Source organism: Fusarium vanettenii, assembly GCF_000151355.1.
Source record: "Fusarium vanettenii 77-13-4 chromosome 1 genomic scaffold NECHAsca_1_chr1_3_0, whole genome shotgun sequence".
Classification (NCBI taxonomy): domain Eukaryota; kingdom Fungi; phylum Ascomycota; class Sordariomycetes; order Hypocreales; family Nectriaceae; genus Fusarium; species Fusarium vanettenii.
The window spans coordinates 1,835,282-1,850,958 of NW_003315881.1; the positions used below are offsets into that span (position 1 = coordinate 1,835,282).

Here is a 15,677-nt window from a genome sequence, read left to right on the forward strand (position 1 = left end):
CCTCGACGTTGTCTTTGAGCCATTCCCGGATATACCGGGCAACATCAACCACAATGTCGTCACGCTTCAGCTTCGATATATCCGCCTCACCTCGCCCTGGCTCGTACATCATGGAAGTGCCGGCTGACATGACCATGTCCCACAGGAACCGCGCACTCTCGATCCGCTCCAACAAATCGAAGGGAGGCTCCGCCTCCGCCTCTAACAAGCGGGGCTTCTCCTTCAATTCCCTCCGCGGTCAGGTCCAGCCTGAGCTGTCGCGCAAGCTCTTTAAGCTTATCAAGTCTGAGAACAACCTCATCAACGCCCACGAGACGGCTGGCCGCGAGCGCATCTCTATTGCGACCCAGCTGTCGGAATGGGGAGAGCATACGTGCGACGATGGCATCAGTGATATTTCGGACAAGGTTGGAGTTGTCCTGAGCGAGATGGGTGAGCAGGAAGATGCATATGCCCACTCCCTGGATGATTCTCGTGCCGTGCTCAAGGCTATTCGAAACACCGAGAAGAGCGTGCAACCCAGTCGCGAACACAAGGACAAGATTGCCGATGAGATTCAGCGGCTGAAGCTGAAGGAGCCTGGAAGCGCAAAGATACCTGTACTCGAACAGGAGCTTGTTCGCGCCGAGGCTGAGAACCTGGTTGCGGAAGCCCAGTTGACAAACATTGTATGTCGCCACTTACACCGAACTACTCACGAAATGCTAACATAGTCCGCAGACCCGACAAAAGCTCAAGGAGGCTTACGCTGCCGAGTTTACCGCGACTATCGAGAGAGCCGAGAAGCAAATTATCTTGGCCAAGCATGGCCGCCGCCTGCTAGAGCTTCTTGATGATTCGCCCGTGGTGCCCGGCGATACTCGACCAGCTTACGAGCATTCCCACCAGGCCCGTCAGATCCTCAACGACTGCGAAGACGACCTCCGAGACTGGCGTCCAGAAGCTGAATCTTTCTCTACACCTGCCCAAAGCCGAACACCGAGCATCACAGAGAAGGACAAGGAGCCAATGGTGGCTGACGATCTGCCCTCTCCTGTGCAGTCGGAGGCCACTACTGCGGCCCCGACAGGAACCAAGTCTTCCGTATATGCCGAAGTTGCTGGTTGAGATGATGGCTGTTGAATAATTGATACCTGAGCTGTGTCTCCTGTGTCTGAGCCAGGCTGTATTTGATGGTTGTTTGTTTGGCTTGAGCAAGCACTGGAGAGTATCGTTGGCTGCGTGGCAGTTTACCTCACTACCTACATATTTTAGTTCCGCTTGATCCGCGTTTTATTTGTCTTGATTACTGAGGATGGTTTTCGAGTTTGCTGCTGTACAATTATATCCCACACCTGTTTATTATGTCAGCTGAATAAGAATGGTTATCTTTGGCCTGATCTCGCCATGCATCCAAATGCCGAGGTGTAGTTGAAAACGTGACGACGGGCTATCGGGACTTTGATAGGTAAATGTAGCGCAAGGATTAGAGCGGAGCGAAGACGGACGGCGCGCAACCTTGGCCAAGGCCCGAGGCTGAGCAGTTTGAGATTCTTGGGTCGCTGACCACCAATCGATATGAGGTGATCGTTGGCGTGGGTCAGGAGCGCAGCTTCTTGGAGCGTTGAGGGGCTTTTACTCAAGGAATGGTGTGGATGGATGGAGTCGAGCGTCGTCGTGTTGGACAAATGAGACGGGCATCTTCCGGTTACGGAACGAGGAGGATTTTTTGATGAAAGGCCTTGATGGCGCGAGAGGATGAGGGAGAGGGGAGGGTTGATAAAGTGTCTATAACTTTAGTCAGTTGTAAGTCAAGCAATATATCAAAATATCACTTGATTTCAACATAGACTTCAGAGTAGAACTCAAAGTTTGCTTAGGCTCATCGGACAAATCCTCTCAACTTCGGGCTGTCGGCTGGCTGTGTGGATCTCAAGATGAGAAAAGACAGGAACCATTTTGGCACAGCGAAGATGGGTCCTATTAAGTCCAGACAGAGTTAGCTTCCGGTCAGCAAGTTCCGTCGTCCGATGGACATTGAACGCAATTCTGATCTTCCCGTTGCTTGTGCATTCCCACCCCCTTTTTTTTCCATTCTCCCGCCTAAGTGACCCTGCGGCCAGTTATACAGTCCAGGACAAGAAAAAAGACCTCGGTCAAACTTGAAGCTCGACAGCCGACGACCGCGGGAGCAGCCAGAAGAGGCACGAGCTTAGAATCCAATTGCCGTGTTCTGAGTAGGACCAGGTGCATTTTTATCACACCCCCTTTCCTCATTATCTCTCTTCCCTTTCTTTTCTCTCTTTTTTTTCTCCCCTTCTCTCCGGGCCTGCTCCACTTGAGGCGGTCCGCTCACTGCCCCGTTTGATGCTCCGGCCACAAGGCTCCCGAATATTACTATCATCGCGGCTACCCGCCGGCCGCTCACTGCAGCACCACCACCACCCTCTATCCTCCGCAGCGCCGTTGCCACTGTTGCTACTGTCGCAGGGGCCACAACGGGGGCCACCTGCACTGCCGCTACCGGCATCGCTGTCTCTGTCGCCATCGTTGTCCAGAGGGCCGGGCCGGGCCAATCATATGTCGCACCTGGCCACACGTCGCCCTGGAGCCAGGCCCAGCCTGACCCAGCAGAATACCCCGCCCCCTCCATCCACCACGTCTTCTTCTTCTTCGACTCTTGAAACTTCTTCTCGTCGGACTGCCCAGCTCGCTCGACACTTTACTTCTTCTCCATCAAGCGTTTCCGCACCAAAGCAGAACAAGATGGCCTCTCGCTACACCGTCCGCAAGGTTGCGGCTCCCAACACCCTCGAGCACCGCGTCTACATCGAGCAGGATGGCCAGCCCGTCTCTCCATTCCACGATATCCCCCTCTACGCCAACCAGGAGCAGACCATTCTGAACATGGTTGTTGAGATCCCTCGATGGACCAATGCCAAGCTCGAGGTATGTTCCGTCAATTGGTTATCTACGCCCTCTTGTTGCGCTGTTTGAGCTACCTTGTAGCTGTCGTGTGCCGCAAAAAAATTACCCCTCGCTTGGGCATCACCGTCTCTCCAAATCGACCCCATGCTGACAATCTGCCCACCAGATCTCCAAGGAGGAACTCCTCAACCCCATCAAGCAGGACATCAAGAAGGGCAAGCTTCGATACGTCCGAAACTGCTTCCCCCACAAGGGTTACCTCTGGAACTACGGTGCCTTCCCCCAGGTAAGACATTCCAAGTCTGATACGACTCCAATCCAGACCGCTCACACTTGTAACTAGACCTGGGAGGACCCCAACTCCATCCACCCCGAGACCAAGGCCAAGGGTGACAACGATCCTCTCGATGTCTGCGAGATCGGCGAGCTCGTCGGCTACACTGGCCAGGTCAAGCAGGTCAAGGTCCTCGGTGTCATGGCCCTTCTCGACGAGGAGGAGACTGACTGGAAGGTCATTGTCATTGACATCAACGACCCTCTTGCTGCCAAGCTGAACGACGTTGAGGACGTCGAGCGACACCTGCCCGGTCTTCTCCGTGCCACCAACGAGTGGTTCCGTATCTACAAGATTCCCGATGGCAAGCCCGAGAACCAGTTTGCCTTCACTGGCGAGTGCAAGAACAAGAGGTGAGTCGGCTCTTGATGTATCTGTCGGTATCGGATTCTAACAAATCTCCAGCTACGCTCTTGACGTTGTCCGCGAGTGCGCTGAGGCCTGGGACCGCCTCATCACCGGCAAGACTGCCCCCGGTGGTGTCTCTACGTGAGTACCCTCAATATGTTGCTGTCACACTCATACTAACCAGCGCTCAGCACCAACGTCACTGTCCAGCAGTCTCCTTCCCGCGTTTCTCCTGACCAGCTCCCTCCTCTGCCCCCCAACGAGGAGGTCCCCGCCGAGAAGATTGACAGCTCCATTGACAAGTGGTTCTTCATCAGCGGTGCCTCTGCTTAAGCGCAAAAAAGGCGTTTTCATGTGAAAAATACAAATCTATCAGACGTACAAGATTTGAAAAGTGAAGCATGACAGAAGAATACAAAAAAAATATGATCAATTGCCGTTATACTATACAAGACTTGTGATGTCGTGGTCCCATTGGCTCCGTAACATGGACAGGAGTCCTCGCTTCCTCAAAACGCCGGTGATGCATAATTGGTGGTACATTGTAGTTGATATTTAATCGGTCAAATCGGCCGCCTTCTGCAGCTGACGAGAGTGACGGTCTACTTCCTCGACCAATCCCTTGATGTTGATCTTTTGACAGTTGAAGTCGAGCTCCTTGCCATCCTCTGCGCTGTGTCAGCCATTGATCACCCCTGAGAAGAGCACACGGTCCACGCACTGAACTTGACACGTAGAGAGCTGGGCTCTTTCGAATCTCGGGGTAGGATAGTCGTGGTGATGGCTGTGCCGTTCGCTCGGGCAGTCGGAGGCATAAACGTCAGGAACAGGCGGGCGGGCTTTGCGCAAGCCGAGAACGGGTTGAACTTGGCCGTGACCTCGGTCATGAATTTGGTAATCATCTCGGCGACGTGGGGACGCAGAGCGCGTGCAATTGACAGGACTTGGGGTGGATCGAACGTCACTTAAGAGGTTGCTCGACAGACTGCTTCGTGATGCTGAAATTTCGGTGTTGAGAATGCTACCCCGGTAAATACATATCGCTTGGTGGGGCCGACTCGACAACTGCAACGTCATGATTCCGGGGGGACCACGTTTCGACATGAGACTGAATTAACAACTTTTGCCCAACACAGACGTTTACTCTTCTCCACTAGCGAAACCATTCCTTTCAAAAGCTCAGAATGTCATTCGAGGGCTTGCAGGAGCGCCTAACGGCTCTGCAGGAGACCACCACCCAGCTCAAGGAGCTCATCGACCGGCTTGCGACCCTCAAGTTCCAGCCTGGTTCCGTGCCCCTGGCCACCGACGAGGAGAACAGCGTCAGCGGGGAGCTCAGCACCGAGATTACGGGAACGCTGCGGGACGGAGAGGAGGAGTATGAGATTCTACATGAAGAGGTGGAGTTTGTTCGCGCGGCGGAGCATGATAGGGCGAGGTTGAGGGAAGGTGTGGAAAAGATTGGAAAGGAGCTTGCAAGGTACAACCCATGATGGATGAGAGTCTTGGATATCGCTAACTGACTGTCTATAGTTGCCGTCTATCCTTCCGGAAGGCACGACTATCCGCAAAGCAGAGCCTCTTGCAGGCGCAAAGACTCGAGCGCGAGCTCATGGTTACTTCATTCTCGCAACCCACTTCAGAAGCCGGCTCCCTACACCCAGACGACGAAAAGCCCTCGGCCGCCGTCCGCCCCTCGCGACAACACCATGCGGTCCAACAGCAGCAGTCCAGTCTTTCAGGGGAGGACCGGGAGGCGGTTGGGGCGAGCGCCAATGTGACCAACGCCCTGCGGCGCACGCACGACATTATCCAGGCCGAGTTGGCGCGCAGCGAGTTTGCGCATCAGACACTTACCGAGTCTTCTGCGGCGCTGAAGGATCTCAACGAGTCGTACAGCTCGCTGGATACGATGCTGGCGAATTCACGGAGTCTGCTGGGGACGCTGGTGCAGTCACAAAAGTCCGACACCTGGTACTTGCAGACGGCCGTCTACATGCTCCTCACGACTTTTTGCTGGTTGTTCTTCCGGAGGATACTATACGGGCCACTGTGGTGGCTCGTTTGGCTGCCCCTCCGAGTATTGTTCGGTGTAGGAACCACGGCTGGCGGCGCGATGATACGCGCGGGATCCGGCGCCGTCAAGGTGGAAGAGGTCGGAGATGTCAGTCAGGGGGTCCCCGTGGAGGGTCTGCCCGCGAAGGATCTACCCACTGTCCAAGTTGGCACTGAGAAGGAGGCGGAGGTGCTGGAGGAGGTGGATAAGATCCTGAATGTTATCGAGGAAGCGAATGAGCAGGATAATATCACGGAAGAGGAGGATGCCGACAGTGCCCGGAATACCAAGAAGAGAATGTGGGAAGAGCCCGAGGTTGTGGAGCAAGAACGGCCCAGAGACGAGCTCTAGGTTTAACAATATTCGCCTTTTGATAATACAATCAAAGACCCTTTGGATGGTTAACCATCCATCCACTCATACCCGGGAGCCCGTAACAGCATCATGACTCTTAGGCTATTGCATAGAACGACTCAGGCCATATCAAGTCTAACATGATTGTTGACGAAGATATTCCAGTGTATGAGTTTGCACTTGAGGAATAACTCTCGTCAGTTGCCTAACTCAGGTCAGGAGATGATGATCCTCCAGAAGCTGTTGCCTGCTGGCCCCGTTCACGGGGCGTCTGAGGCTGGGGAATCCTTCTGCATGGAACCTGGGATTGGGTACGAAAACAACTCCAGCGTGGCTATGGCTGGATATCTTGTGATGCGAAGGCATATATCATGGATAGGACTTCACTGGGCATATTGGTTTATTTCTCTTTAAAAGAGATGTCCTCGGCCACTTTAAATTCATTTTTTTCTATTCAACGCCCCTGACCTCTCCTGGAGTGATGTACCATCGACATCCAAATTTCTATAAAGATTGAAAACTCCACCTCATGACCCTTTACTCCTTTTGAACCGCTCTGACCGAAACGACTCCAAGTATACCCCCGTCGCCATCATGTGTTTTTGCCTCCCCGCCGGACCAGACGAGAAGTCGTCCACTGGCCCCAAGAAGCCCTTCAAGCCTTTGACCTTGGAGCTCCCCTTCGACCTGAATCATCGTCTTTTCAGTAGTTCAAAGCGCCCCCGAGTCTTTGTGGGCACGCAGAGTGGCGGGGTTGGCGAGATTGCTGGAGGTGTCACTGGAGGTGCGACGGGAGCAGCATCGCAGCCATGATGAGAGTCAAGATTCAACCAGAACCTGTATTTGAGACAAAGCGAGAGACCGACCCTCGTTGAAAGGGGCGTATATGGTTGCATTTAGCGGTTGAAACGCCGTATGATTCAAAATCAGGTTCGCTGGGGAGCGATCTGGGCGACTTCGCTGATCCATGGAAGACCGAGCTTCTTCATCTCAACTGCCAGCTGGAAAAGGTAGTCGAGACTTGGTCAATGTTAGTCATCCGATCTATTCAATGGACGACCTATAATGAAAGTGTAAACTCACCTCTCACACTGGGTCTTGGCCTTGTGCACATTGTCACCCCAGACGTAGACACCGTGACGTCGGACGAGGACTGCATATGTATCAGGGTACTTGTCCATGGCCTCCTCGAGGTACTCGGTCAAGTCTTCCTCATGAGGAGTGTTCTCAATGACGGGAATACGAAGGGTATCATGATAACCCAGGTTACCAGTCTTGGTCATTCCACGTCCAAAGCCCTTGATCTGCTCAATGTTGTTGATCTCAAAGACACGGTCCTTTCCAGGACCCTGGGCCTCGAGCAACAGAGTGACAAGCACAGCCCACTGAGAGTGAGTATGGATGCAGCAGCCAGCACCCCGGCGGGTAAAGGCCGCGAGGAACAGAGGAGTGCACTGAGAGGGCTTGTAGCAGGGGGGTGAGCGCAGGTACGTGCGCTGCTTCAACTTGTTATGGTTGGGGTCCTGCTCAGAGATGGACATGACATAGATGTCAGTGTGCTTCATGAGCTCCTTCTGGACGCCAGAAGGGGCAATGTAGACGAGGTCACTAAGACATTGCTGTGAGCATCATTCACATGAGGCAATTCCTAGCTGGAATTGAGCTTCAACAAGACTCATGCAAGCCATGCTAATGGCACAGCTGAAACAGAGCATCTTTCCTCACTCGAGAAGAGCAACCAACACATGATTCGCAAAGAGTCCGAGTTAATTGCAGCTGAACAAACTCGTTCTCGAGACGAGATTAAGGCGGGGTCGCGGGGTAGTTTAGATTGTCGGGCTGAAAACATACTCATCTCGAATAGAGCATCCTCCTCCAGTTCCCGTGACCCAGCCGAGGGTCCAGAACTTGGCACATAGGGAAGGAATCAAGTTGGCCGGGTGGTTAGGGTCCTCGGAAGTGATGAGGGCATCACCAGTCGGACGCTGCTGCTCCGCCGCTTCGTCGTAGAACTCGGGCATTGCGTCTTGAAACGCCGGAACCCAGGCGTGCCGGAGAGGCCTAAGATTGGCCGGGTCTGGAGGTTGATCCGGGGCGTCTCTCCGATCTCAATCGGAGCTGAGGCGGAATACGGAGCCCTGACGGTAGCGGTAGCAGCAGGACGATGGCTTGCACTGCACGGGAGAGAGAATGAGATGATGCCGAGCGGAGAGTAATGCGATGGCAGCAGATGTTGGCGCCGAAAAGATGAGAAATGGGCAGTTTGTTCAATCTTAATCGGACGCCGCACCTGCTTTGGACCTGGGTAAGAGGCCTGCTACTGGCTGAAGAGACCCGGGTTTCCGGGCAGGTGCTGCTGAGTGCTCCGTGCCATTGCCCGTCACCGTCCTTTCGAGATGGTGGGTCTCAAGAATAGAATTTTTAACCAATCCAAAGTGGGAAAAACGCACCCTGCCTGAAGTGAGGTCATGGCTGCCCAGGCTAGAGCAACCTTAACAATCAGAAACGACGGCTCGAAAACGTTGGACGCTCCCTGTCTGCCACTGGGCAACGTTGGGAAGAAGCAGAAGCAACCTCAAAAGCCCAAGGATACGCTCCTCAAACGCTACCCAAGATGCATCTAACAAGGAGCAGAGTTTTCGCATCCAGGATCATGTGTCGCCGCCCTACGTAATCTACATGGCATCTGCCTTGCTTGGTCTTGATAATTGATGTTGTATTGCGTTGGAGTGGCAAGGAACCAAAAAAGCGACGGTGAGCTATGAATAGGAACGGGACACAAGCGAAATGGTAGGTGGATTTTTCGGAAACGGGGGAGCCGATGACCGGTCGAAAGGCGGAAGGAGATTGAACGGATGCCTCAGGTACCAATGAAATTGGATTGGATGTGTCTGTCACGCATTGATAGCTGCCGACGGGGATGGCGTTGGAAATCATCTCGGTGCATGAACCCATGTCCCCAAGGCTCATCTCATCTGAGTGACTCGATCAGGGCGGGCTAGCTAACTGCCATTGACAGGGAGGTTTTCGCTTGCGTGATGACTGGTCATCAACGGGGAAGCAATCTTCAATAGGTAGGCGAAAGTTTGACTGCCTTGGAAGAGACCTGGGCGTCTCGGACCCTGGAACTTATGTTGATAACGGTGGACATTAACCCGTCCACAGCACAGCACGGCAACCAGTGTCACGCCTCCGTCCCTAGATCGGCTGGATCGCTTTCAGCTCGCAGCGCCAGCCCAGGGTATCACAGAGGCCTGCTCGGCCCCTAATGAAAAGGATATGGGGGGACGGGGGACGCCGGGGAATTTGCTAGCGGGCCTGGGTCTAGTCTCGTATTCATGCGAGGCGACAACAAGAAGACAGGCCAATGGTCAGCTAACTAGACGGCGTTACAGGTCACAGCACAGAGAGAGCCATCACTCACCCACACAGCTTCCGACACGCGCCGGCAGACGCGCCACCAGCGGCGACCTGTCGCGGAAAAAGCTTGTGCTGTGCAGGAAACGCATCCATTCATTGTTTGCTATCGAGACGAGACAGACCACTCGAGGCAGCCAAGAGAGTTTGTTGGGTGGTGACGGCGTGTGGTTGACGACGACGCTTGACTGCATCCTTTGGTCATGGCCGAGCACCTGCATATGCCAGCAGAATAAATGTCTTGAGGGGATCTGGAACTCTTCTTCTATTCGGGAATGGCGCAGAACCCCCGAATTCTGTCTCGATGATGGCGCTGGGCAGATGAAAGCATTGCGCCTCTCGAATGTGTGTGCTGCTGTTTACGTTGGATCTCGAGCATCGCCCGACCAATTTGGATGTCTCAGAGAGATTCCAGCTTCACTCCACCGTCGCCCCCCAAGCCTATTACCGTCTAGCTCGCTGCCACCCCCTGAGACTGGCTCGAGTCCAATCGACGTTGAGAGATCCGACGCTAGCACCGGCAACTAGACGCCGAGCCCAGAAACATCACAACGGGCGAGCGTCATATCAGCGCTGAAAACTTGGGGTTCAGTGGTGGAAGACAGCCCGAGTCCAGACAAAGGGAGCAGGTCTGGCCGCCTGGGCATCCATCCGGATGGTGGCCATCTTTCCCGGGCAGCCTCTGCAACACGAGCCAGAAAGGAGGCGAAGCTGGGTTATAATGGATGGAGGAGTGGAGGATCATCCATGAGTGGGTCCTCTCCCAACGTCTTCCATATCATACGGCTGGCATTTTGCTCCATCATTGATCAATGGCACAAGACATGTCGAGACAGAAGAGCGAGGCAAAGAAAAAAACTGCACACGATCTGCATGGAGCCGGAATTGCAGGGACGAGACGCTCAAGTGGCCGTTTCCCCCCGGTCAGGCCATGGCAACCCGCAGACCAGGGCCGCCAGGGACGGCAAATTAGTGCTGGTCTGCTGGATCATGGCTTGCAAATTTAAAATTGAGGTCGGCGGGCTTCCCCAGACACACCTTGACACATCCCAACACGGTTGATCGGCAGACCTTGTCGACAGGACAGAGTTGTACTGTATGTACTTGTGCTCGATGACCTGGTGGCTACTGTGCCACGATGCACGGCGGACGTGTTGCCAGTGGTTGAATCACGAGAGTGTCTCCATCCTGGACGAGGTGGGCAAAAAGTTGATATGATACAGGCAGACTGACAACAACAAACTATCATGCACGAACACCAAACAGCAGCCCTCCCAGAGAGCTCCGCCCCGACGCGGCAAGCGGGTTAATCAGGCCGAATCATGCTGGGCCCCTAGCAATCCACAATCCTGAACCGAGACGACCCAATGGCTGCAATCCTGGCGCCCCGGGCATGGGTCTCCTCCCCTCCATGTGAGAACATGGGTTCCATCCCCGATGGACTAGGCCAGCCTTGGCGCGACTGCTTGCCCCTGCTTGCTGCGGCTTTGACCCTGAGCTGTTGTTGACTTTGGCGACATTGATGGTGACTTGTGACTTTGGGGGGGCGCTTTTCCCCTGGCTCTGAGCATTTCTGGTGGCCTGGGGCCGCGGCCCCTTTGCCGTGGTCTGCCCTTCATAAGGACCTCGCAGACCCCGTCGCGTGCCATTGAGTTTCTTTTCCTCCTCACCCTCGCTGTCAACTCAATCGTCGTTCGTTAGACAACTTGACTCTTCTTCACAACTCTCACTTGAGATCCATCTGTTGTTTACACTACTTCTAATTTCCAAACCCCAACAAATCCATCAAGATGCGTTTCACCTCCGTCTTCGTTGCCGGCGCCTTCGCTGTCATGGCCTCTGCCCAGAGTGCCACTGTTTCCGTCTCCCCCGCCCAGCAGTCCCAGCTCGACTGCCTTGACGCCTGCGATGCTGGTGATGTCAAGTGCCAGTCTTACTGCATCACTGTACGTTAATAGTTTTACACGCTTGTACACAACAAGCCACTGACATTATTCAAGGTCCCTTCTCCCAACGAGAAGCAGGTCAACGCCACCAACGAGTGTGTTGCCAACTGCCCCAAGGGCAAGGGCTCCGAGGCCGACACCCAGAAGTACGCCGCTTGTCTTGAGCAGTGTGTTTCCGACAACTACTGGAAGACCGTCGACGGTACTCCTCGCGAGACCGCCGCCTCTGGCAGCTCCAATGATGAGGACTCCTCCAGCAAGGCTGCTGGCTCCAAGGCCACTGCCACTGGCACCGACGCTACTGCCGCCGCCTCTGCCTCTGCTTCTGGTTCCGGCTCCGAGGATAGTGCTTCCGAGACCGCTTCCGACTCTGAGGCCTCTGGCACCGCTTCCGGCACTGCTGCTTCCTCCACCGAGACCGGCAACGCTGCTCCCGCCCTCGTCGGTGGCGTTTCCCTCCTGGGTCTATTCGCTGCCGTCCTTGCTCTGTAAATTGGACAGCCCTTTGGTGTCTGGTTGATTGGAAGGATGTAATGGGTTTTGCTAGAGCGGTAATGATGGTTGGAGTTTGATATCACATGAACATGTTGGCAGCATGAGAGGAGGACCCTCCCGGTGGTCGTTTTTTCATGGACAAATTTGGGACACGTTTTGCGTTCACATACAAGCTCAAGACATGGGCATGAATACAATACCACTTTTTGGCGCTCTGCGTCACCTGAAATCATTGATTTCCTCTGAGTGAAATGCATGAAACAGTGAAGTTGTGACCTGTTGTGGAGACGGTTACATGATTGGTCCACGACTACCGATTGGGATAAAGAGGCGCTCACTACGTGTGTAAGCGAAATGAAGGCCTCGGAGAGTGATTGCAGCTGACTTTGCCAGGGAAAGGATGCGAGGCTGGCTTTGTAATATCGGTCAGAATCCTCATGTAACTTTGGCAGATCGAGATGTGTCTCATTTTACTCTCTGCAAGCTCTCAAGCTGCTGCCTGTTGACGTCTCTCCATCTTCATCTTCAATGACACTCAGCCTGCAGATGTACCGGTACCCTTGACGCCACGAAGCCCCCCTTCCAGTTCTCGTCCAGTTCTCGATTCCATTAGGACCGACTAACTCAAAGCAAGTCATCATGATTCCTCCCGCAGATAGTAACGGTTTTCCTTATCACTGATGTCACTGGCGGCATGATGAAGTGCTCGATTCCCAGATAGGCAGTTTAGCCGCTCATGAAACTATTTGCCTTGAAATGCGGGAGCGAGTTGAACAAGTCCAACAGCGTCAGCGAATCATGCTCGGCGGCAGTGGTTCCATAAAGAAAAGGGTCCTGTCTGTCCTGCATTTCACTAGTTGGCAAGCTTCCGGGATTGTTCTTCTGGACGACAACAGAATTCTACAAATGGCTTCTCCCATTGTTCACTGCAGCCTCGGAATTGACGTGCGCGGTGAATGGGCCGGCCTTTTTCGAAACAATAAGATATTACCAATAGGCCCAGCCTCCTCATCTTCTCGAGCCTTCTATGGGAAATTCACAACCCAAACTAAGCCTCCGCGCCGAGGCATCTATTGCCTGAGGTGGAAGTTCCCCGCCCCCAAGAATCGCCGGCAAGGTACCTGCCCTGCCCTGCCCCAGTTCGGCACCCGCACCACGCCGCCGCACCTTCCTGCTTAGCGGGCCACTGTACCCCCCGCCCTGCGCCTGGCCGTGTGTGTGATCCCTGAAATTTAGGGCGGCTCTGAGTGAGCTTCTACGTGTCCTCAAGCTCCATCTCCAACGCCAAACAGCTCTCCACCATTTCTTTGTAAAGACGCCACCTCTTCGTCACCTCCCTCCCGGCTTCTTTTCCTGCAACCTCTTGGAAACTTTTCTCTCCTCGAGCGCTGGGAACCCCCTCACTGAGCGTAGACTCTGTTGCGATTGTGTCTTATCCTCTCGTCCAATTCCTCTTTTATACGCGCCGCGCGACTGGTGACGTCTGGAACTACCCGTCCTCCACGGAGCTACATTGTCACCGCTTTCATCATGAAGATTAACGCTGTCGCGGCCCTCTCGGCTGCTCTCCTCGCTGGCAACGTCCACGCTGAGGAGACCAAGCCCGATGAGGCTTCTGCTGCTGTGCCCAAGGTGCCGACTTTCACTGTAGGTCATCACCATCGCGCTTCCCCGAGCTCTCGACCACCATCAGAGCTCCCATAAGCATGTGCTATGATCAATTGGAAGCTGACATTCTGTTCTGTAGCCCACCACCATCAAGGCCGACTTCCTTGAGCAGTTCACCGACGACTGGGACCAGCGATGGAAGCCCTCTCACGCGAAGAAGGACACAGCCGGCTCCGACAAGGAGGGTGAGGAATGGGCCTACGTCGGCGAGTGGTCCGTCGAGGAGCCCACCGTCTACAAGGGAATGGAGGGCGATAAGGGTCTTGTCGTCAAGAACCCCGCTGCTCACCATGCCATCTCGGCCAAGTTCCCCAAGAAGATTGACAACAAGGGCAAGACCCTCGTCGTCCAGTACGAGGTTAAGCTTCAGAGTAAGATTTGCCCATGAAACCCAGCCTTGGATGGTCGCGGCGTGCTAACATGTCCTTCAGACGGCCTCGAGTGCGGTGGCGCCTACATGAAGCTCCTCCGAGACAACAAGGCTCTTCACCAGGAGGAGTTCGCCAACACCACTCCTTACGTGATCATGTTCGGTCCTGACAAGTGCGGCCACACCAACAAGGTCCACTTCATCTTCAACCACAAGAACCCAAAGACTGGCGAGTACGAGGAGAAGCACCTCAGCTCTCCTCCCACCGCCAAGATCGTCAAGACGACCGAGCTCTACACTCTGATCGTCCACCCCAACAACACCTATGTCATCAAGCAGGACAACGAGGAGGTCAAGACTGGCAGCCTTCTTGAGGATTTCCTCCCCGCCGTCAACCCTCCCGCCGAGATTGACGACCCCAAGGACTCCAAGCCCGATGACTGGGTTGACCAGGCCCGCATTCCCGACCCCGAGGCCAAGAAGCCTGAGGACTGGGACGAGGAGGCTCCTTACGAGATTGTTGACGAGGATGCCACCAAGCCTGATGACTGGCTTGAGGAGGAGGCCATCACCATCCCTGACCCTGAGGCCGAGAAGCCCGAGGACTGGGATGATGAGGAGGATGGTGACTGGATCGCCCCCACTGTCCCCAACCCCAAGTGTGGTGATGTCTCTGGCTGTGGTCCCTGGACCAAGCCCATGAAGCGCAACCCCGACTACAAGGGCAAGTGGACTGCGCCTTACGTCGAGAACCCTGCCTACAAGGGAACCTGGGCTCCCCGCAAGATCAAGAACCCTGACTACTATGAGGACAAGACCCCTGCCAACTTTGAGCCTATGGGAGCTGTAAGTTTCCTTCATTGACTACTATGTCGCAGCAACTAACTGGTTATAGATTGGCTTCGAGATCTGGACCATGCAGAGTGACATCCTCTTCGACAACATCTACATCGGCCACTCTGTTGAGGACGCCAACAAGCTCGCCGAGGAGACCTTTGGCCTCAAGCACCCCGTCGAGAAGGCTCTGTTCGAGGCTGAGAAGCCAAAGCAGGACAAGGACCCCAAGTCTCCCAACGACCTCAAGTTCCTTGATGACCCCGTCTTCTACGTCAAGGAGAAGCTCGACCTCTTCCTTGCCATCGCTGCCAATGACCCCGTCCAGGCTGTCAAGTTCGTCCCTGAGGTCGCCGGTGGTATCGCCGCCATCTTTGTGATCTCTGTTGCCTTCCTCGCCGCTCTGGTGAACCTTGGCACCTCGTCTCCCGCTGTCCAGAAGACTGCTGAGAAGGCTAAGGACAAGGCCAAGGAGGTCAAGGACAAGGCCGCTGAGGCTACAACCACTGGCGCTGAGAAGGCCAAGGGTGAGGCTAGCAAGCGTAACACTCGCAGCCAGTCGTAAGGGACAGTTGATAGGTGTTGGCGGACAGGTGTTGATTTGCAAAGGCAATGACATCTAAAAACAAGCAAAAGAAATGTGCTACAGAAAAGAGATGATAGGAATGCGTATGAGGGAGTGTCAGTTTTGATCAGTTACCTGATTTCACATGCATCAAGGGAGCATCAACAGTATCAATTTGTTGATACCTTGTTGAAGCTACTTCACTTATACCTGGCCCAAGCTTGTCATCACTGATAAGCTTGAGTCATGACGAAAGGAATTTGAAAGCACGGCGCAGGCATTTGATTTTATCGTTTTGAATGGTGTTTAGCCAGGTTCTGTCTGCCTTGGTTGATAGTTTGAGGTAGTCAAGTCAGTCTCAGCTTATTGACCCAGATAGGCAA

General features: G+C 54.3%; 6 protein-coding genes across 6 annotated transcripts; 5 read left to right on the forward strand and 1 right to left on the reverse strand.

Annotated features, from left to right (window-relative positions):
* Window positions 1-53: 53 nt before the first annotated feature.
* Window positions 54-1,107, forward strand: NECHADRAFT_74902 (uncharacterized protein; the record flags this gene model as incomplete). The annotated part of the gene is made up of 2 exons (XM_003053551.1): window positions 54-668; window positions 721-1,107. The coding sequence occupies 2 exons, from the start codon at window positions 54-56 to the stop codon at window positions 1,105-1,107; spliced, it is 1,002 nt and encodes a 333-aa protein (XP_003053597.1).
* Window positions 1,108-2,745: 1,638 nt separating this feature from the next.
* On the forward strand, window positions 2,746-3,922 carry NECHADRAFT_30988 (uncharacterized protein; the record flags this gene model as incomplete). Its single annotated transcript, XM_003053552.1, has 5 exons — window positions 2,746-2,928; window positions 3,074-3,193; window positions 3,251-3,594; window positions 3,647-3,730; window positions 3,781-3,922. 5 exons carry the CDS (start codon window positions 2,746-2,748, stop codon window positions 3,920-3,922), a joined length of 873 nt encoding a protein of 290 aa, XP_003053598.1.
* Window positions 3,923-4,773: 851 nt separating this feature from the next.
* Window positions 4,774-5,996, forward strand: NECHADRAFT_74904 (uncharacterized protein; the record flags this gene model as incomplete). Its single annotated transcript, XM_003053553.1, has 2 exons — window positions 4,774-5,069; window positions 5,123-5,996. 2 exons carry the CDS (start codon window positions 4,774-4,776, stop codon window positions 5,994-5,996), a joined length of 1,170 nt encoding a protein of 389 aa, XP_003053599.1.
* Window positions 5,997-6,925: 929 nt separating this feature from the next.
* Window positions 6,926-8,020, reverse strand: NECHADRAFT_74905 (uncharacterized protein; the record flags this gene model as incomplete). The annotated part of the gene is made up of 3 exons (XM_003054266.1): window positions 6,926-7,019; window positions 7,083-7,607; window positions 7,851-8,020. 3 exons carry the CDS (start codon window positions 8,018-8,020, stop codon window positions 6,926-6,928), a joined length of 789 nt encoding a protein of 262 aa, XP_003054312.1.
* Window positions 8,021-11,206: 3,186 nt separating this feature from the next.
* On the forward strand, window positions 11,207-12,064 carry NECHADRAFT_98822 (uncharacterized protein; the record flags this gene model as incomplete). The annotated part of the gene is made up of 2 exons (XM_003053554.1): window positions 11,207-11,335; window positions 11,375-12,064. The coding sequence occupies 2 exons, from the start codon at window positions 11,207-11,209 to the stop codon at window positions 11,852-11,854; spliced, it is 609 nt and encodes a 202-aa protein (XP_003053600.1). The 3' UTR covers window positions 11,855-12,064.
* A 1,323-nt stretch (window positions 12,065-13,387) lies between these two features.
* Window positions 13,388-15,677, forward strand: NECHADRAFT_65663 (uncharacterized protein; the record flags this gene model as incomplete). Its single annotated transcript, XM_003053555.1, has 4 exons — window positions 13,388-13,504; window positions 13,605-13,896; window positions 13,957-14,741; window positions 14,791-15,677. 4 exons carry the CDS (start codon window positions 13,388-13,390, stop codon window positions 15,292-15,294), a joined length of 1,698 nt encoding a protein of 565 aa, XP_003053601.1. The 3' UTR covers window positions 15,295-15,677.